The following is a 21,858-nucleotide window of genomic DNA, read 5'->3' as shown; positions in this document are numbered from 1 at the left end:
GGTCCAACCCATGTGCACGGAGAGTTAGTTAAAGCAAGATAACAAATAATTTTGGAGGAAATGAGGCAAAGAGAAGGTCTATTACGAGATTCTATTAGTATTTTTTAGTCATAATTAAAAAAAATTTGTAATTTCAAAATTTTTTTTGGTTAAATGTAATTTAAATTCTATTTGCGTGTATATTTGGACAACCCAAAAAAAAAAATTCTAATATTAACATATGATGATGCCAAAAATCGTTAATAAGTCGCACAATCCTTACGTGCTCGAGATAACACCTGCGAAACAGAAACGAAGAAGACCTTGTAGAGAATACTGGTGTGGTACTGGTCAAATACCCTCTGAAAGTTAAGTCATAAAACTTTCACAACTTTAGAGTGTCAGAGCTGGGGTAAATTATGCGTACTTTGATTTATGAGGGTTTTGGGGTTTTTATAGTAGTGTAGGGAAGATCCTCATCAATGCACGCATCTTGCAGGATCCTTTCCTTGTAAGAATCTTCTTAATTAGGGTTAACCATGGGGCGCAAGATGTTTCCCTATATACTCATGCGTGAAGGCCAAGCAAGGCCTTGTCAGACCCGTCAAAAGTTTCTTCATCCCCGTCAGCTTCCTTCCGTTGGCTTCCTATCCCATCTAGGTGTTCTGGTCATCACATGCAGGTATCGTCATGGTTGTCAAAATCTCGATCTGCATCCTACGATCCTACGATTTTACAATCCTACCTACCCAAAACGATCCGGATTTTTCAAGGATCTTAGCAATCGTTCAGGATCGGTAGAATCGTACGATTTTGACCATCTCAAACAATCTTGGTTTTTTGTAATCTTCTTTAATTTGACAGAAAGCTTAGTAGGACCTAAATGAAAAATAAAATTCCAATAAACCAAGTTTTTCCACTTTAATGTAGAGAGAGTGTCAGTTGGACCCAAATAAAAAATATCTCAATATAGTGTCAGATTTTGAGGTTTTTGGCCTTTTTAAATGATGCTTACAAATGGATGTAGTGATATATGGTAATTATATCAATGAATGTATAATTTATGTGATTATTTAGCATACCAATGTGTATTTTTTGTTTTTTCTCAAATAATGTAGGATCTTACAATCTACGATCCGATCTTACGATTTACGATCCCACCTACCTCCCATGATCCTACGTAAGATCCTGATTTTGACAACCTTAGGTGTTGTGATCTTAAGGTGGAGTCGCCCTTGAGGTGGTGTCATCCATGCCCCCTGAATGTAAAAGTAAGGCTGACGAGTTCATTGGGACCGTCGGCCTCATCTTACGTAAATGAGTTTACCATCCTTTTTGAATTATCCTTATCAACATATTATCCATATAAATGAAAATTTATGATCCACATATATGATGTTTTTTTATCTAGTTTAAGTGGCTTTTAATCCCCTAAAAAAAATGGCTTTTAATGATTTGTGCATGAAAGAAACGTACTATTTTAACACGTGTTAGATTGATTTTTATTTTCGGTTTGTACGTGCATACTCAAACTGAAACGATAAGCCACAATCTACCACAGAACTCAAAGAATTTGAGCAACCACCCATAAAAATTAATATACGACAATGATTACTCGAGATACTTCGGTTCCACTAGCACTAAGAAGACTTAGATTTGTCAAATACTATAGGCCACACCCTACCTCAAGGCCTCTAGCCACCGTTCAAAGTATGGACCAAAATGAATGAAATACTGTTAGCATTGCAATTGGCATTGATGTGTGCTACGGAAAAAGTCTGTTACACTGTTCAATATTTCAAGTCGTGAATTTATGAGTTCATGAAAAAAACAGAGTGAGACGTATAAGCACAGCACAACGTTCCAAACTGCGCGCGGAAAAGTACAGCTCAAACCAAAAAACAACAACAATAATAATGATATGCTTACGGTCCCTTCCTCTTGTTCCTCACGAACTCAAATCCCCACTCTCATTCAGAACCAGAGCACAACAACAACACTCACACCCCTTCTCTCAATCTCTCCGCTCTCACACCGTACCCCACAAAACTCTCACTGGAGGAGGCACAGCAACAACTACTGTAGCCAACGTAGCTCTCAGTGAACATAATGACCTCAACGCTGCGGAGGAAGAGGAGCCATTGCCGTCTGAGCTGAGTGAAGAGCTGATGCCGAATCATGTGGCGCTGATTATGGATGGGAATGGTAGGTGGGCTAAGCAGAGAGGCTTACCTGTCTCGGCGGGCCACCAGGCAGGTGCACGGTCACTGAGAGAGCTCGTTGAGATTTGTTGTAAATGGGGGGTTAGAGTTCTCACCGTTTTCGCCTTCTCTTATGATAACTGGATTCGCCCCAAGGTTCGTTTTACTATTATTTTGCGTGTTCACTATGATTTTGAAATCTGGATTTTTCAACTTATTTTAACTTCTCAAAAGAAATAAGATTAGTTCCAGACTTAAGGTTGATTTTTTTTATTTAAAAAAAAAGTAGAGCTTCTTAAATAGCAACAACTATCCGTTGTAAATAGAACTTCTAAGAATTTTGCTATATATATATTGTTAAATATTAGCATTGATACACCATGTTGAATATGCTAGTATGGATGCGGAAGTGAAAGCATAAAGTATAAAACACAATAACACACGAGGGTTACGTGGTTCAGCCTAACGGCTTACATCCACGGAGGAAACCCTAAAGGGTTACATTAATAATATATTTGAGTGTAGTACAAATCCTGTGTTACAATGAATCATAACATGTGTATATATAGTAGACTAAACCCTAGACTAATAGACTTCTAGTACAAGTAGGAGACTTGGCTTGCACACAAAGTAGAATTAGGCTTGAGCCTATGCTAATGGGCTAATATATCTCTAACATATATATATATATATATAAAACTGTCTACTCTGGAAGGAACAAAAATAACTCCCCTTATGTGCCATCAATAATTCATCAGCCCCTGGTTTGCTGTTGGCCTGACCAGATTTATTAGGTCCGTGCTGCTTTGTCATTGAGAGCTTGGGGTCCCCAAAGAGTGTGCACGATTAATAGGCAGGCCACAATAGTCTTACTGGAAGTGTTAACGTTTATAGTCCATTGGGATTAGGTCCCCTCTTTCTGTCTTGCACTTGCACTTAGACATGGCAAAATGGTCAGGTCGGGTCGCAGGACGGGTTCGAGTTAACTTGTAATTTTCAAACTAGTTTTTTTTTTTTTTTTTAAATAGATGCAATTTGTCAATTGTTTTTGAGTTCCTTAACTTTGATTAGATTATCACTGGTGATACTATTACCATTTACCAATTACTACTAAATACTTGATACCCAAATTTGGTGCAACTTTTGTTTCAGCTTCTAGAAGCTAATTTTGGTATAATCTTCTATCTGTTTAAAGTATGAAGAGAAAATGAAGGTGGCAAATAAAAAATGACAAATTATAATGGAGTACATAATGTATTAAGTAAAGAAGAATGCGTAAATATTTTATAAGAATTACACCTCAATCTCAATCTACTCAACTTTGGTAGACGTGGCAAAATGGGCGGGTTGGGTTGGGTCAATTAGGTCGCAAGTCAAAGCGGGTCACGGGTCAAAACGGATCATTTTTAAACGGGTTAATCGGGTTACAGATCAAACGGGTAAAGTCAGAAAATTTTGACCCGTTTTGCCATGTATACTTGCACTACACATACTTGTAAAACGTACCGTCAATAGAAGACAGTTGAATAAGGTGAGTAAAATATTTAAAATGGAGAAGAAGAAAAAAAGTTGGTTTGAACGGATCCGGTTTTCAATTTGCTTGATGTCCAACCTTTGGCTACACTATCTCACTTTCTTCCCATAAGATACCCCCATAAAACCTATGCACCAAGAACTTGGAATTAACCTTCAAATGTACACGAAGTGTCCCCGAAGGATTGTATCATCAATATTTAAGCAAATATGCTTTAACGTCTATTTAAGCTACTAATGGTTTGAAAAAATCTAAACCGCTTTTTTAGTAACAAATTGATAGGATTTTATATGAGGACTTCAAAGTATCTTAGCTACTACCATTGGAAAAATGGTTAAATCAATAAAGTCACAATTTCCTATCAAGTTAAGCTTTGAAAATAAGTTGTAGTTTATCATGACACCAAGACAAGTACTCCAAAGATCAAAAATTGCCTCTAAGGAACTTTCCATTTAAAAGTTTAAAATTCCACATTTTTAGACAAATATTTATATAACAAATCTAACTGTGATATCATTTTTTTAAGTGGAGATGGTAATGCTCTTAGATCTAGAAAGCAAGAAACGTACTTCCAAATTGTAAATTTTGCAGTGTTTTTGTCTGTTTTGATTTTTCTAGAATCTACTAGTAGAACTTTGCCAATGATTGAATTTTTATTTTTATTTTTTGAGAACTTTTCAATGATTGGTTTGATTATGGTGCAGGTGGAGGTTGAATTCTTGATGAATTTGTTTGAAAGAGAAATAAAGTCACAAATGCAGAAGTTTGTGAGGTAGTTGTTACCCTCCTGCTCTCTTTCCCAGCTGTTACCAATTCTGATGCTTTGGTACATTTGCATAAGGATTCAAATTTTTTCATTTTCTTGTTCATTATCTTCATATTTTGATTGCATACAGTATCTATTTGCTTGAGGAAATTTAAAGGTAATTCCGAACAAGTAGTAATAGTTTTAAATGATTGGTGTTGTGCATATGTGGCATGAAGTAGTCAGACTTTCAATTTATATAACTGTTTTAGTTTCTTAAAAAATGGAAACTTTGAATTATTTAATCCAAATATTTGTATCAATGTTGAGTTGGAACGGATTAATCTATATGAAATTTTCTCAGTTCCTTAATCAATAGACATATTAATCAAGGTAGTATCATGATGTGTGGCTTATCAATCGAACAACTTTGTCCTAGATTATTATACTATCCAGTTTGTTAACCACTATTCGGAAATATTTTCATTCTTCTAGAACTGTAAGGGTATTTCAGAATCCAAATTCCAGAAAGATCAAGGATGTGATTGGGTTTTGGAGAGCAACTGAGCGGTAGTAAGACTAAGTTTCTGATTTGTAACTTTCATTGAACCGTATCCTTGTGCCCAGGTAAGCGCTTGTATAACATGTTCGGGTCCAGCCCAATATGGAATTGACCAGCTGTGACAGGTAGTAGATGTTAGGCTTAGAGCCTGTGTTGAAGATAAATGGGGGACAAATACATGAGATTTTTAACTTACTATGTAAAATAGGCGTCAATAAAGTTGGTTTTGTCAAAGCTCTTACTTTACAAGGAAAGGGCTTGTACATAAGCTAGTTAAATAGGGCTTTGTTAGCTTATGGAAGAAGACAGAATAAGCAATGTTTCTGCCATTTCTTCTCCATTTTAGAGGGATGTTCATACCATTCTTGCTCTCTTATTGTGATGTTCAATTTCTTCTTGAAGTACCTCTTTTATTTACCACTGTTGTTTTGTAGTGCTTTTCCCATAGTAGCCACTTTTTCCTGTCAGAATTGTCATTGTAGTTGTTTTTCAATTTTTTTTTCAAGCAGTTCAAATATAGTCAGGATGGCCCCCTCCCAATGCTTTGGGCTTTACTACCATTCATGGAGCACTCTAGAATAAGTCTTGGTCCAAACTCAAATCATTTTTTGACTCATTTGGAAAGCATGTTTGCACTACTTCCTTAGTGATAGGTATCATCTATATAGTATTAAAAATGTTTGAAACTGTGCATCAATGTCTTAAAGTTTTGATTGTTGTCTAATGCATACATACAACATTCTTTGTCCCACGTTTTGTGTTCCATTTTATGCTCCACCAATCCCAACTTTTCATGTGTTTGATTTTCTATTTATTTATTTTAAACTTCAGCTGTATTGAAAGTGATTACCTAGAACTTTCCCATAATTATCTCAAGGAATGTACAAAAGCAAACTAATAGGTAACATACAGTTGCCATTTGCAGCTCATAATAAACTGTCCCACATACGATCCCCTGGATATGATTTCTACTGCCCAACTACCTTTTGCTGAAGGAGAAGGGATGAATCAAGAAACAAATTAAGTCCTATTTACAAGATCGAAATAGAAAACTAATCTTAAATAACTATGGATCTAAATCTGGAGGTCTTGCACTCACTGGAAACAGTTTTTGCTCATTTTCTAAAAGCTTGAAATGTCAATGCCAAGCTAGCAATAAATTTCTTCTGATAGACTGAACTGCAATAGTGAGACAATATCTTTTGTGAAAATTGCTAAATGTGGATGCTTATTTTGAAAAGATAATGGATTTATTTGTTTGATCATCACATATTGGAAAGTAAAGCAGACATATGCTAGCAATGAAACCATTATTTGAGATTATAAATAGAGTGTTCACTGTTGGATTTGCTATCTTCATTTTTTATTACCTTCATGTCTTTGTAGCAAATAAAGGAATCACTTCCTAGTAGGCAGACCATTGTTTCAGTTATATGTGATGGTTGGTGCTAGGTTAAATATTGAGGTTGTTTCATTAATAAACGGGTTAACAGAAATAAATTGGTTTATCCTCTTTTGCTTTTACAGTGAAGGTATTCGAATAAGCGTGATTGGGGATTCATCAAAGCTTCCAGAGTCTCTACAGAAATTGATAAGTGATGCAGAAGAGGCAACAAAAGACAGTTCTAGATTCCAACTCATTGTGGCAGTTAGTTACAGTGGGAAATATGACATTGTACAAGCATGCAAAAGTCTTGCTTGCAAAGTCAAAGATGGCGTCGTTCAACTAGAAGACATCAGTGAAAGCTTGGTTGAACAGGAATTAGAAACCAACTGTACCGAGTATCCCTATCCTGATCTACTAATACGAACCAGTGGTGAACTAAGAGTCAGCAACTTCTTGTTATGGCAGTTGGCCTACACTGAATTTTTCTTTGTAAAAGAACTCTGGCCTGATTTTGGGAAAGCTGAGTTTGTAGAGGCTTTAATTTCATTTCAGCAAAGACAGAGACGCTATGGTGCACGTATTACATAAGAAATAGCCAATTACATAGATCTTAGCTTCTGTATCATCATGCAGAGAATTTGAACCATGCAATAAAGGTTTCTCATGATAATTTCACGATCCAGCATTGAAGTATAAGAATCATGTATAGCTAGTTCAACTTGCACCTAATCAACATCAAGGTGCTGGATGTACATATAATAAACAAACTTAGGTCACTTTGTGTCAGAAAGATTTCTATATCTCTTCTTAGCTAAACATGGGCCATGGGGTAATTCTTTTTGCCAGAAGCATGGATTTTATTATCTTACTTATCAATATTACATAAAGGAGCATTGTTTTCCACAATCTCATTGCATAAAGAAGCATAGATTTTCTGTAAGCTGTGTTTCTAATTTTTTTTCCTGTCTACTGTCCTTTTGTACATGCAGATTGACAAGAACTTTTGCAATTAAGGGGCTGTTTGGTATATCATTTTAAACACATGTTTTCAGTTTTTAAACAATATTACACGCATTTTCACACACTTTTTCACCCACACTTATTTCCAAAAAAACTGAAAACTGTTATTTAAACACACATACCAAATAGGCTATAAATTTTTGTGTTGTTGAAATTAAAATGAAATATATAATATCATAGAGATGAGAGAGCGGAAGCAATGAGAGAAGAGAAAAAAAAAAAAAAGATGTAACCTAAGAAGCATGGACACGAGTACGGGTACAATACAGCGAAATGAATAATTTCTGAAAAATTATAATATGAAACTGCCAGTATGAAATTGGTATGTCTCTGCTTCGTAGGATGAAACAGTACTAGGATTACGTGGTTCGACCTACGACATATATCCACGAAGGTAGCCCTTGATGGCTATATTTTCACTATAATCTCAGTTCATGTGTTACAATAAACCCAATATGAAGTATTTATAAGTGATTAAAATTAACCATAAAATAGACCATGGTTAATTGAATTATAATACAAGTAATATATTTTTCTTACACACCAAGCAAGAATAGACTTGGGCCTTGACTATTGGACTTGGTATCTCTACGCCCCTCAAACTCAAGGTGGAAGCTTGAAGACAACTTAAGTTTGGAAAGTGAATTCATGAAAATGCTTGAAAGATGCCCTGAAAAAGATGACCATAAATGACCGACATGGAAGGAGAATGGAACGTGTAAAATGAATGTGCAAATTGCTGATTGTGAGAGCAAATAACAATGATAGATGAATGCCGACGATAATAATTAATAAGTGACCAGGGAGGGGCTACTATGGTCTGAGAATGACTACACTGAAGGCCTAAGGAGCATCAACAAAGAACAACATTGTGATAAAGCACGTGACTAAGTTGACGCGTTGTCATAGATGGAGATCTATACTGCTAGCTTGTTCATTCATCGAAGCATAAAGGACAAGGGGGTACTTGTAGTAGCAGATTCATTGGGTCGTCGAGCTTCATATTTATTGATTATTTTCTGCAGGAGCATGAAGTGTCAAAAAAGGCAGAGAATAACAATTAAGACAGAAATCATAACAGCTTCTTATGCTTAGTTGCGAGGATAATTAGTACCAGGTTATAGAGGGTTAGTGTTGTGTCTGATATGGCCATTTTGTGCTAATCCTTCAACTAGGCAGTGTATTTTTCAGGACATAACAGCTGCGAAGAAGGCAACATATATTAATTATAATATAAGATAACTACCTAATGATCGTATCATTGTTTTTTGTTTTTTCATAGATACTATTGATTTTCAATCTATGACATTTGCTCCAAAATAATTGTTATTTATTAAAACATTTTATCAGTTGAACTAATTAGAACCTAAGATTATATCATTGTTTATACTAGAAGATAAGGTAGTGGTGCTAACATTCTTGATAATTTTTTTAGAAGTTATGAATGTGTGTTTGTGTGTTTTTGGGAGGGGGTAGTTTTCATTAGTTTGATGATTTTAACAATTTAAATTATTCCCTAAAATGCTATGTACTTAATCATATAATCAATAATGGATAGTGATCAATAAATGGTCTGGCAGGATGACCGGGAGTTAGGAGGCATTGTCCCTCTTGTCCGAAACATCAGTGGTTACCATTTTATTCATGCTTAGTCAGTCTACAGAGGATGGCAAAATTGACCTAGTAAGAGTAATATAAAACAAAGGTTAATAATCAGACCTGAAACCAGCAGTCAAATCTGATTCTTTAATCTTGATCTAGAATGTTGGAACAATGGCAAATAGCAATAGGTAATGAAGTTTCAAACCTTTGACCTGGTCTTAGTTACTTATCTTACGTGCCAAGGCCCATCAAGCTATATCCAACCATTTTCGTTGCCCCTTTTCATTTCTTATCCTAACATACATGATACATGATCACACACAAAAATACAAATTAAAGGATTAGTAGTTAATAAACATCTGATTCATAAAAAAAAAAACTTTAATAAACATTTACCATTTTATTTTGAAAATGATATTTTTATTATTATCATGTTTTGTACTTTTAAGATTGGGACAAAGTTTGCTTAGAAACTTAGTTGTAGTGAATGACTACAACTTCATTCGATTTATATTTTTTTACTGGATGTAAATTTTGACAAATTCGCCATCGGACTTCATTTTCTTCTTATATCTTCTATATTTACCAAATTCATAAAAGATCAAAGATTAACAATTATGTCATCAATCAAATGTTTAAAATTATACATAAAAAAAATAAGTTTATAGATCAAATAATAAATAACATCTGATTGGTAAGAAATTTAACATACATAATAAGAACATAAATAACATGCAATCCAACGATTAAATTTTTAAAATATGTAGTTACGTTAATATTTTTAATAGAAGTTTTAGTCATTGGTTATAATCAAGTTTGTAACCAAATTTTATCCTTAAGATTGAGCTATTTGTTAATAGGCCATTTTAAGAAATTTTTAATATCACTTTCATGGGAATTATAAAAAAATTGTCCTCAAAGTTAGTTAATTTTTTCATTTCCCATAAAAAGTTTCTCAAAATAGTTTATAAATTGATGTCCTTAGGGTATTCGTTAACTTGTCTCTTTAAGATTAATAAACCCAATTTTTTTTTTTTTTTTTTTTTTTTACATTTGTTCATGCTCTTCTTTTTTAATTATAAAAGCTATGAAAGTACATTTAAAAGTTGTTTAGCTTTTTTTAATATTATTTTTAGTCAATTTTACAAATTTAATCCGTTTGTATATATGCCAACACAAAAAATATTTGACCCTCTCAGCCAAAGATAGATATATATATATATATATATATATAAAAGTAGACACAAACACAAGCCTCTAAGCACACGTGTTGTTTCTATTTTTTTGGTAAAGACTAATAATTTGCATCTATTATAATTTGAAAATATTTTTTTTTTATTTTTCAAACAAATAAAAAAGATAAACTTTAGAGATAAGCAATTTCTTTTTCGAACATGAAATTTAAAATGAAATTAACATTCAATAGAAATTATCTTTTTTAATTTAAAATGAAATTTGTTATTTGACATTTATGACCTTATTTCTAAATGAAGTTACCTTTCATTAATAAGGGTATTTTTAAACCACATAAAAGTTCAGTTCAAAGAAAGGTATCCCCTTATTAACAATATCTATTGAATTGTATTTTAATTAATTATTAGATTACTTATGATGCCACCAATCAAGAACCTTGTATCTAAATAGCATAACCTCTTCTCTCTTATTAGATAAATTAGGATTCGAATTCCTCCTTCCTCCACTATTAAAACTTTTGAGTTATAAAAAAGATTATGATATCATTACGAATGGACTTCCAATTGAATCTCAATCTACCTTCAAAACTTTAAGAATTTCCTTTTCTCAATTATCAAATGGTTCAGTTTTTAAAATGTTGTAGTCCTTGTACTAATAATAAAATAATTAAAAACCTCTCTCGGGTTAATTTGGAAAATAACTTTTTTTTTTTAAATCTTGTTTTCAAAACTTAGATCCCCGAATAACTTTAAAATGGTACTATTTAAATAATTATTATTAAAATAATATTGTTTTGCAAATTTTTGCTCCTGTCATTATTACTCTCCCTCTCAAATCAATAACTTTTTTTTTTTTTCTTTTTTCTTTTTTTCAAACGAAGGCTACAAGTGGGCCGGTGTCGGTGTGTTGACTGCCTATCATTAGACCATGATATGATTTTTGTAGACTCTCTTCCACTCCCTTTACATGGATTTTATTTTTCTATTTTTTTTTAGAATCCATCTTTACATGGATTATGAATCTTGAAAGTTGATACAATGAGGACTCATGACAAAAAGAAGAATATGACAACAGCATGTAAAGTTAATAGGACTCATATTTGTCATTGATTTTACCCATACAATTATGGGTGTCCACGAGTCAGTTCAGGTCGGGTTTATACACAACTCGAAACTGACCCGACTAAATTGGATGTGAAATTTCTAAACTCGCTGCCAACTGGTGAAGCTTGAGTTGGACTGGTTGGGTTCTTGTTGGGCGGCGGTCAGTCTTGGTCAAGTCAAGGAGGAGGAGGAGATTTGGACAAAACTCGCTAGATCTGGCTGAAATCTATCCGAAATCTGGTTGGATCTAACCAAATTTGGCTGAAATCCTCTAGCTCTCGTCAAGATCTCGCTAGATCTGGTGAGATCTAACCGAATAATGATTCAAAAGTTGTGATCCTAGCATTTTCCTTAAAACATGTCACTAGATTGAAACTTGTCACATCATCGATTTTTAAATAAATATTAAATGTCATTTTTCTTATATCTATTTTTCTCAACTAAGTACTAACACTTCCTAGTGTTCCAATTGAGACTTCTTGTTTAAAAAAAAAAAAAAAAAAAAAAAAAAAAAAATCATCATTATTTTGACATAATTTAATTATTGATAACATGAAAATTTTAATCCATTCATTTCAAAATGAATGATTAGATTTGTTAGGTTCTAAAGACTTAGGAACTTATGTATTTAGAACTCTAATGTGTATTGTTGGCAAACTATGATCAAAACAAGATGTTTAGTCATGTTTAGACTTGTTCAAAGTTGTGTCATTTATGTAAAGTTGGATTTAAGTTGATGCAGAATTAAAAGTGCAATTTGGCCTAGTTCAATCAATCGAAGTTTAGGCTCGATCAATCGAAATTCGGGCAGAATGCATTTTTCTGCAGAATTCCAACTCAGCCCTAGTTCATTTAAAATGTTTAGGGTTTTGTGTTTTTGCCCTAAGTATATAAGGCAAACCCTAATCACGTTTTAGTGTTGCTTATATTGCTGTTTATGTAAATCTCTTGTGAGATCTGTGAGGAGTTTTCCTTTACACAAGTTTAGGATTATCAAGAAGGAGATTCGTTCAAGAACTTGATGATCATTCAGTTTTTGCCATAAGAACTTAAAGAAACACAAGCGGGTGTGTTTGTACTTGTTGGAGAATCCAAGAAAGAAGAAGTCCGTGGTCTTAGAGCTTGCACGTAGTTGTGTCAGTAAGTTTCTACTGGTGGGTAGCAATAGGATGTTAATGGTCTAACTCCTATTGTAAAACTTCGATTCTTTCATAGTAGATTCAGGTTTACCTTGAAGATAGTTAGATTAAATCCTCCACAGTTTTTTACCGGTTTGGTTTCCTGGATGATCATATCATTGTGTTATTTATCTTTCTGCTGTTATGCATGATATGATTGTTTGATTGTGATAACCTAGTTTTGGAATTTAGACTAAGTAATAACTTGGCTAATTACCTCGGTTAATCCAATTGTGTTTTTAAGGGGTCTAAAAACTGTCAAGATTTTTGAAGTTCCATAATGAAATTTAGAAGTGTCCAAGATCAACCAAACTCGACAAAACCAGCTGACCTGCCGTCAACCAACCTTGACTCCAACCGACTAATGGGCCTCGCAATCAACAACGGTTTTGGAATGTCCAATCCGATGAAGTCAGTTCAAGTGATAGGTGAGCAAGGTTGAAACCCAAAGGACCCAACCAGTCCAATATTCTGCCATTTTTCGATGAGTTTTCAATCACCAATCATTGATTTCGACTGAAATCTAGTAAGATTTAACTCTCTCTTCATCAATATAAGGAGATCTCAACCATATCTTGACTAGATCTTGCTAGATCTTGATTAAATCTCAATAGATCCAGCTAGACCTCGGCCAGATGTAACAAGATCTTGATAGATTCAGCCAGATCCAACGAAATCTCGGCCAGATTTAGCAGAATCTACTCCCTTACAACAAACTCGACTATGATCGACACCCACTCGACACCTAATGAGGCTCAATCCATTCGATCTGATGCCTTTCACAATAGGTAGTGGGTCTTGATCTCCCTCACCCGAAGTGATCAGGTCGAGTTTGGGTTGGGCACAAACCCGACCCAAACCGACTAGTGGACACCCCATTAAAATTACTCTAATTTTTTTAAAATATCTTATTCAAAGGTTCACAAGGCTTCTTGATCTCTATATGATGATAACCAAGGTTCAATCTTCTGCTTAACCTTTTCTTTTCTTTTTTTGGAGGGGGGGTTGAATTACTGATCTTTGGTGATTGTTGAATTATTGATAATTTTTTTTATTGACTTCTAATTTCAAAGAGTCTACATAATTAATGAAATATTGGTAGTTGCCTTCATGTTGTATTGAATAATTTCTCACCAATGAGGGGCATACATCGAAACCAAAATGACATGGACTTGAGAGGCTGTGCTTGAATGACAATATTCAGGAATAAGGATACAATCATACATGTACAATTGCGCTTACGCCTCGAGAGGGGTGGCCTGGTGGTTGGGATTCGTGAATCAAATTTGTGGTCCCTAGTTCAAGCCCGGGCGAGTACCTACGGAGGAATTTGGGTATCCCTACTAAGGAGCCCCTGATTACCAACTCTCTCAAGATGCTAGGGTAAGGTATGTGGTCAACCTAGACCACAATAGCTATGGCTCAATCCAACATTCCCTAACGGGGGGTGCCCCTATAGCCCAGGGAGTGAGTCACAATGGTCGACCCCACCCCCACCCCCCCTTTCATTCAACCAAAAAAAAAAAAAAAAGTACAACTGCACTTACAATTTCTTTTCTTTTTTCCAATTTATTGAGATAATGAGTTGTTAAGAAAAAAAATCATGAGGGCTAACAAAGTCCCTCTTGAAAAGCCCTCAAGAAATATATGATCAGATACAAAATGAATTCCATTGTCTTCTTTTTTTTTCTTTTTTCTTTTTTTCTTTTTTTTTTTTTTAATTACTCATGGAAACGGTATAATCCTAAATTTTACTAGTTCATAGTTTTCATCCTTTAAATCTTTCACACACTAAAATTAATATCACGTTTCCCAATATCAAATTCCCACTTCTAAGTTCTAAGAAATCACTTCCTCAAAAAAAAAATTTAAAAAAAAAAAAAAAAGTTCTCAGAAATCAATTACTCTGATGAATATTATCATCTGCCATGTGGGGCAAAATTAGACACAACCCGTGAACTCGACACGACATGGCACGAAATTAGTAGGTTATAGGTTGAGGCTTAATGAGTTCGTGTCATATTTGGGTTGACACGACTGACTCGTTTAATAAAAGATTGAGTTAGTGTCAATCACATAAAACTTGTTTGACCTGTTTGACCCATTTAATTAATTGGCATTTTACCAGTATACCCTTCAAACCCTAAGTATATAAACTTATTAGTTGTTATGGTTATTTTCTTTGACATATTATGATTGATTATTTGTATTATTGAGATATGCTTTAGTTCTGAATAAATATTTGTGAAGCAATTACTCATTAGTTCTAAATTTTATAATAAAAATATTTATTTGTTTGGTTTTTCATAATTCATATCAATTTGGTTAATACTAAAATTAGTTTTTTTGTTCGTTTTGATAAATTTTGATAAACTGGTCAACACAACTGACCCATTTAATAAATGGATTGTGTTAGGGTTGAGAAATCCTAACTCGTTTGATAAACATGTTGGGTTAGGATTAACTCATATAGTCAAAAACTCATGAGTCAACACGACACGAATTGCCACCCCTGAGCAAAGTTAAGTCAAATCCATAATTAAAATTTCAGGATTGGTTCATTTGAATTTATTCGAATTCAAGTCGATTTTGAACTCATTACCAAGCTATATTATATGTTTAAGTTAAGTTCATTTTCTTGTCAAACAAAATCAAACATTCAGTACTTCAACTCTACGGGATTAGTTTAGTGGTTCCCAAGGCCTTATGAGAAACATGAGGTCTTAGATTCAAAACTCCAAACCTATATCTTGGGACCACCTTTCTTCCATGTAATTATCTAATGTGTGTAGGATGAGGTTTTAGTCATACCTGAGGGAATAGTTAGGTACTTGAAAAGCTCTAAGCACCCTCATTAGCAAAAAAAAATGTTTAAATTTATTTACAAGTTACTTGATTAACTTATTCTTTTCAATACATTGTAAATACCATGAATAAAATTTTTTACTCATTCACAAATTTATGCAAATAATTAATAAATAAATTATAGTTGAAATTATATTATTTAAGTTAATTAGACCAAATAATTTTCATTTATGAATTTATAAAATTTAAATATAACTTTTTTTATGAAATGGAGTATGTCTATAAATTATAAATAATAATTTGATCAATTGCACATCTAGATAAGGAATTTTTTTTTTTTTTTTTTAGGGGGGGGGGGGGGGGGCGTGGGGGAGAGGGGTAAGAAGAAGGAAGGAGTATTATTAAAAGATAAAGGGAGCAGTTAAAATTAACAGATCCAAGTACCTTTTATTTTGAAGTAGGATCCAAATACATTTCAAAAACATCTAGATTTAATGATAAAATTATTAATAATAATAAAAATAAAAAAACACTACTTCAATAATCGGAACACGATAAAGTTTTTTTTAAAGAGGTGGAGAGTGAGAGGTGGAATTTCAACCACACATAAGAGACACTGCAAAGGAGAACAAAGTTAACTAAGAGGTCATCAATCTAGTTGTATCCTTGTTTGGTTAAAGCATCAACACAACAATTAGCTTCATGAAATATATGCTTCAATTTAAAATGGTCAAACTTGTTCAACAGGTCCTTACCATCACACAAAAGTAAGGCCAGCTCAACACAATTTGAGGACTAAGGTGAAAATTTAATTGGGCCTTTTTATATTTAAGTATTACTTAAATAATATTTAATTTATTAACAATCAATTTAATATATATTTTAACCCATTATTCTTACTTTTAATATGACTAGTCCATTTGAGTGATATTAGGGATACTATAAATTTTACTACATAAAATTTACAAACTAACATATCACCAATCAGAAAAAATTGATTCAAACATTTGTTTATTATATTATTTAAGTGGCACCAATCATATTCTTGTCATATCTTTGTAAGCATTTTGTAGTAAAATTTGTAGTAATTTTAGCATTTTTCATTCACTTAACAGTGACTTGGTTGGATTTCTATGCCTAGGCCGCCCAGCACAGAAGCAACAATGTTCTATCAATAGGGGACTTGGATTTAACTACACCTACAACAAATTTTGTACCAAGTTATATTTCAATGATTGTATTTTTATGTGTACATATATATAAATATATAATATTATATTTACTTAAATTGAGCTTTATACTCACAAGTAACAAATTTGTTCACGAATGCATTATTATGTTTGAATTTGACTCATTTAATTAGCTCGTTCACTAAATAAACAAATATAAACAAATTTGTTTCACAAATCAAGCCTAAGCTATTTATAAATATTTTGATTAATTTGCATCCCTACTTGCAACTTCTTTTTCTATGATAATATTGACCCCCTCAAATCTCCCTTTACTCTTCAGTATGAATACATCATCTTAATTCGGTTAACTTCACTAGTAACTAATTTTTGTTTTCTTGTGTGCGTTTGGCCAACCCTGCTTGCAACTGTTCTCCTTGCCAATATTAACCTTCACATCTCCCTTTCCTCTCTAGAGTAAATACTTTTTTTTTTAATAAACTGAAGCCTTCTTTAAAGAAAAAAAAGAGAACTAAGGAACAAAAGAACAATCAACCCTACAAACATCAACAATAGCATAAGGGAAATTGAACTTATTACAAGAAAAAGGGCATGAGTTGCAGCATTACAAACTCTACTAGTCCAGCAGAAATTACAACTCAAAACACTCTTAATAATTTCTAAGGTGATTGACCAATCCTCTTAGTTTCCTTTATAGCTCAGAAACTAAAGAGACAAAACAGATTTTTGCATATCCCTCCACAATAATTCGCACCTATTTTTTCTCAAGAGCAATTTGAAGAGCCCATAAAAATAGCTACAGCCTCAACTTATAAAGGAGAGCACAATTCATGCAGTTTAGCACATAACTGGATCAATTCTCCATTCTCATCTCTAGCTACTATAGCTAAAGTGGAAAACTTATGAGAGATTGTAGCATCCACATTCAATTTGATCCAGCCTATTGCAGGGGGGGGGGGGGGGGGGGGGGGGGGGTGGTGTGGTGGGGGGGCATTGCTTCACGTCACCAGCTACTATGCTTGGCTTTTCACTTGTCATTGCAAATACAAATTCTTGGAACCTATGGTCAATGTTGCTAGCAATAACAACAATGTTAGCTTGGCCACCATTGTGAAGAATTTGATTTCTCAAGTTCCAAATAGCATCCAAGGTGAAAGCCATATACAAAGACAGTCTGAGAGTTTCTTCTTTGTTGTGTTATTGTCCACGCAACCAATGCTTTGAAGGTTCTGTCACCACCTTGATGATGTCCTCACATGAGTTTATAGGAGCATAATCTGATCTTAAACCCCACCTTCCAACAAGCTAAATTGCCTTGGCAGAAGCGCATTTAAAGAATAAGTGAGAACAAGACTCCAGAGCACTTTCACATAGAGGACAGAGAGTAACATTGGATCCTAATCTCAACATTAGATTTTCTTTGGGTGTTAGAGAATTTGAACCAATTCTCTATAGCAGCATCTTTACTCTCTCGAGTACCTTTAGACTCCATATCTTTTGCCAAGGAATAGTAAGTAGAATTGAGTTGGGAGTGTCCTCTTGGTCTACTCTATATGCAAATTTCACAGAAAATGCACCTTTAGAGACCTTCACAGAAAATGCACCCATATTAATTCATCAGGTTTTGGACTCAAAAGGGATTGGAATCCTCAAAATGGCTTGAACAGATTCAGGCCCAAACAACTCTCAAAGCATGGTTCTATTCCAGTAGTGTAATTCATGGTTTATGAGAATTGAAACCATAAGTTAATTTTGGAGCGTATCTGTACTCTAAGATTTCGGCTTGAACTCAGTTAACCATGGTAGCCAAGGGTCCAACCAAACATTTATGGACGCTCTATCACCAACCAAATAGCAAGCACCTTTTGAGATCAGAGCTTTTGATTTTTCTATGGCTTTCCAAATTGGTGAAACTTTTTTAGGAGGGTCTTTTCTCAGCCATTCACTTATCACCTAAGAGCAACCACATCAGTAGTTGCATAATCTTGCAAAATACAAAAAGTATGTCATTTTACACATTTTGACCCAAAAAAAACACTTATATCAGTGGGTGTAAAATTGTGCATAAATGCGCAATTGCTATAGTAAGAGCAATCACATCAGTTAGTGTAAATTTTCCTTCTATTTTACACTAAAAACCTACTTTTTTCTATTTTACACTAAAAACCTACTTTTTTCTATTTTACACACTCATTTTTACAAAACACCCACATCAGTTTGTCTATTCTATCATCTGCTTTATTTAAATAATCATTTTCTCACTTTTTTATTATAATTTTATCTCAAACCCTCTCTCTCCACTCACGAGACTCTATTCTAGAGTCTTCTCTAAAACTCCTCTCTATTCCAACATTTTCACTCCTCTCTGAAACTCCTCTCTATTCCAAACTCCTCTCTAAAATTTCGATCCAAGCAGGGAGCACAGCGTCGATCTGAAACTCTGATCCAAGCTGAAATTTTCATTTGAAATTCAAACGCCAATTTGAAATTTCCATCCAAACACCGATCTAAAATTTCCATTTGAAACTCCAATCCAAGCACGGCGCCGATCTAAAACTCCGATCCAAGCACTTTGATCCAAGCATGCCGATCTGAAACTCTGATCCAAGCACGTCAATCCACCACAAGCACCGATCCACTCTCTCTGTCTCCGTTGGTGTGTCCGTGTGTGGGTATGTTTGGTTTTGTGGTGTCTGTGGTTGATTTTGTGGTTGATTTTTTATTTTTGTGGTTGATTTTTGATTTTGTCTGTGGGAGTGCGTGTATCAAAGGAAGAAGCAGATGATGAGGTCGTTGGTTTTGCAGATGGAGAAGAGAGAGAGAAAAAAAAGGAGCAAAATTAGAAATTATTTAAATAATGTATAGAAGAGCTACAGTAATTGTGTATATATGCACGGTTACTGTAGCTCTTGTATATTTATGCACAATTTTACATCCACTGATGTAGGTGTTTTTTTGGTCAAAATGTGTAAAAAGAGCTGTTTTTTGTATTTTGCAAGATTATCCATGGACTGATGTGGTTGTTCTAACTATGCATATATGCACGATTACTGTAGCTTATCTATACATTATTTTAATATTATTTCTCTCCCCTCACATTCTCTCTTCCCCTGACTCTCTCTCTTCAACTCAATCTCTGCAACTGATAACCCCCACCACCAACCACACAGACCCAGCACCACCACCCACATCACCACAACTCAGCACCGCCAAACACCACCACTACAATGGCACAACCCAGCACCGCCAACCATAATCAACCTAAACTCGAAGAAAAACTCATCACAAACCCAAACCAAAATTAATAAAAACTAAATCCAACACAACGGAAAACCCATATGAAAAATCCAACAAAAACCCATATGAAAAACCCACCAGAAAACCCATTGAATTTGCCACCGATCTGCCACTAATCTACAGCCGATCTGCCACCGCCAAGTTCTATCGATCTGCCACTACTAGGTTGCTACCGATCTGCCGCCGTCAGGTTGTTGTCGACTACTGCCGATCTAGGTTTGAGATATAAATGTGAGAGAGAGAGAGAGAGAGAGAAGCACGGTTGGGACTTGTGGGGTGGAAAAAAAAAATATATATATATATTAATGAAAGAGATATTTATTAATAAAATAATAATAAAAATTATTTAAATAGGTTAGAGTATATAATAGATATTCTAATGTGGGTGTTTTGTAAAAGTGATCTTGTTAAATAGAAAAAGTAGGTTGTTAGTGTAAAATAGACGAAAAAATTTAGCCGGAATAATGCAGTTGCTCTTATATTTACATTTTAGAACACTCATGCAAAAGTTATTCCTTTTGGAAACCACCATCCATGCCAATTTGGAAACTAGAGCTTTATTCATTGCTTTGGATTTCTTGAATCCCAAACTACCCTTACTTTTTTGTTGGCATAATTTGTCCCTAGCTCTCCATGCTAGGTACCTTCCATTAAGATTTTTCAACTTCCACCAAAATCTCCTAGTCAGAGCATTTATATTATCACAAATTTTTGTAAGAATATCAAAAGTAGTCATGGAGTATGTTGGGATAGTTTGAGCTACTGATTTTATCAAGGTGCACCTATCGGCCCAAGATAGGCTTTTGCTTCTCCAACCCCTTAATCTTGTCTCAAGTCTACCTTGTAGATACTTGAAGTCTTTTATAAGTGCTTTAGGCATGAACAAAAAGAGCTCCAAGGTATACTAAGTCTTTTTCCAAGAGTTTTCATTTGCATAGTTTGTTTAATGATTCTACCACTTTGTGTTTGGGTGGCTTTGGAGAAAAATATGCCAGATTTTTCCGTTTCTAATTTGGCTTAACTATGTACAGTACTTGTCCAAGCACTCACTAATGACTAGAGCATCTTTCGTACAAGCTTTTGAGAATAAAATAATATCATCTGCATACATTACACGAGTAATAGCGGGGGCCCAATATTGGCCTTCACCCCACTAATGTTTTTTTTTTTTCCCCAAACTCCTTCTCTAACGACTAACATTGTAGACAATAATTCTTGTAGTATAAATACATTATCAATGCTGCATTTCCATTTATTGCAGTTAACTTCACCAGTAAAGAGTTTTGTTTTCTTGTGTGAAATTGGCTAACTTGTTTCTAGCCATTAGGTTATTTGCTTAAAGACAAGGCAAAAGGTGACTTTAAGTTAATTAATCAGTTTATTTACTTAAAATGAGTCTATTTGCTTAAAAAATTACTTTATGTCTTACCTTTAAGCAAATGAACTTATCAAAAGCACACAAATGCTTTTGAAACACAGAAATTGTGAAGAGAACAAACTGTCTTAATCCTTATCCAACTTTTCATTGCTCTAGGACTAGGTGGGATTTGGAAAAATTAATAGTCTCCACCGTTGAACTTAATCCTTATCCAAAATTTATTAGGTTTAATCTTTGCACATTAATTTTTAATGATTAAAACCCTGTCCCTTATAGGGAAAGATATTTGAACCTTATTGTGGCCTGAATAGGCTTAGCCTAACATATTACTGTATATAACTATATATTATTAATGTCCATTATTATATGCTAGTAGATACTACATTATTATATTGCAGCAAAGCAATCAAAGATAACGTTACTTGTATATAGTGGATAAGGGACAACATTGACTTTTCACGATAAAGCCTTGAATTTGCAAAACCAAGGGGCCGCGCCAGCAGGTTTTGGCTTTCTCTTTACGGGCGGCTTCAATGTATCCTACTTTTAAACTTTCAAACCTCCAATCGAATCTTTCCCACTTGCCCGTCTTCCTTTGCCTCTTCACTCCTTGGTGGTTGGTTCCTCCAATCACAACCTTTTGGCGCAAGATTATTGTTTATTATTGTTCAGTTTTCAGTATT

The 21,858-nt window shown here is 34.1% G+C and overlaps 1 protein-coding gene across 1 annotated transcript; it reads left to right on the top strand.

Moving 5' to 3' along the window:
• Positions 1-1,632: 1,632 nt before the first annotated feature.
• Positions 1,633-7,242, top strand: LOC115989540 (dehydrodolichyl diphosphate synthase 2). Its single transcript, XM_031113256.1, has 3 exons — positions 1,633-2,336; positions 4,419-4,486; positions 6,549-7,242. Exons 1-3 carry the CDS (start codon positions 1,896-1,898, stop codon positions 6,994-6,996), a joined length of 957 nt encoding a protein of 318 aa, XP_030969116.1. The 5' UTR covers positions 1,633-1,895; the 3' UTR covers positions 6,997-7,242.
• Positions 7,243-21,858: the final 14,616 nt, after the last annotated feature.

Source organism: Quercus lobata, chromosome 1 (genome assembly GCF_001633185.2).
Source record: "Quercus lobata isolate SW786 chromosome 1, ValleyOak3.0 Primary Assembly, whole genome shotgun sequence".
In the NCBI taxonomy this organism is placed as follows: Eukaryota; Viridiplantae; Streptophyta; class Magnoliopsida; order Fagales; family Fagaceae; genus Quercus; species Quercus lobata.
Note: the sequence above shows the minus strand (reverse complement) of the source record. Positions and strands in the feature narration are given on the sequence as shown.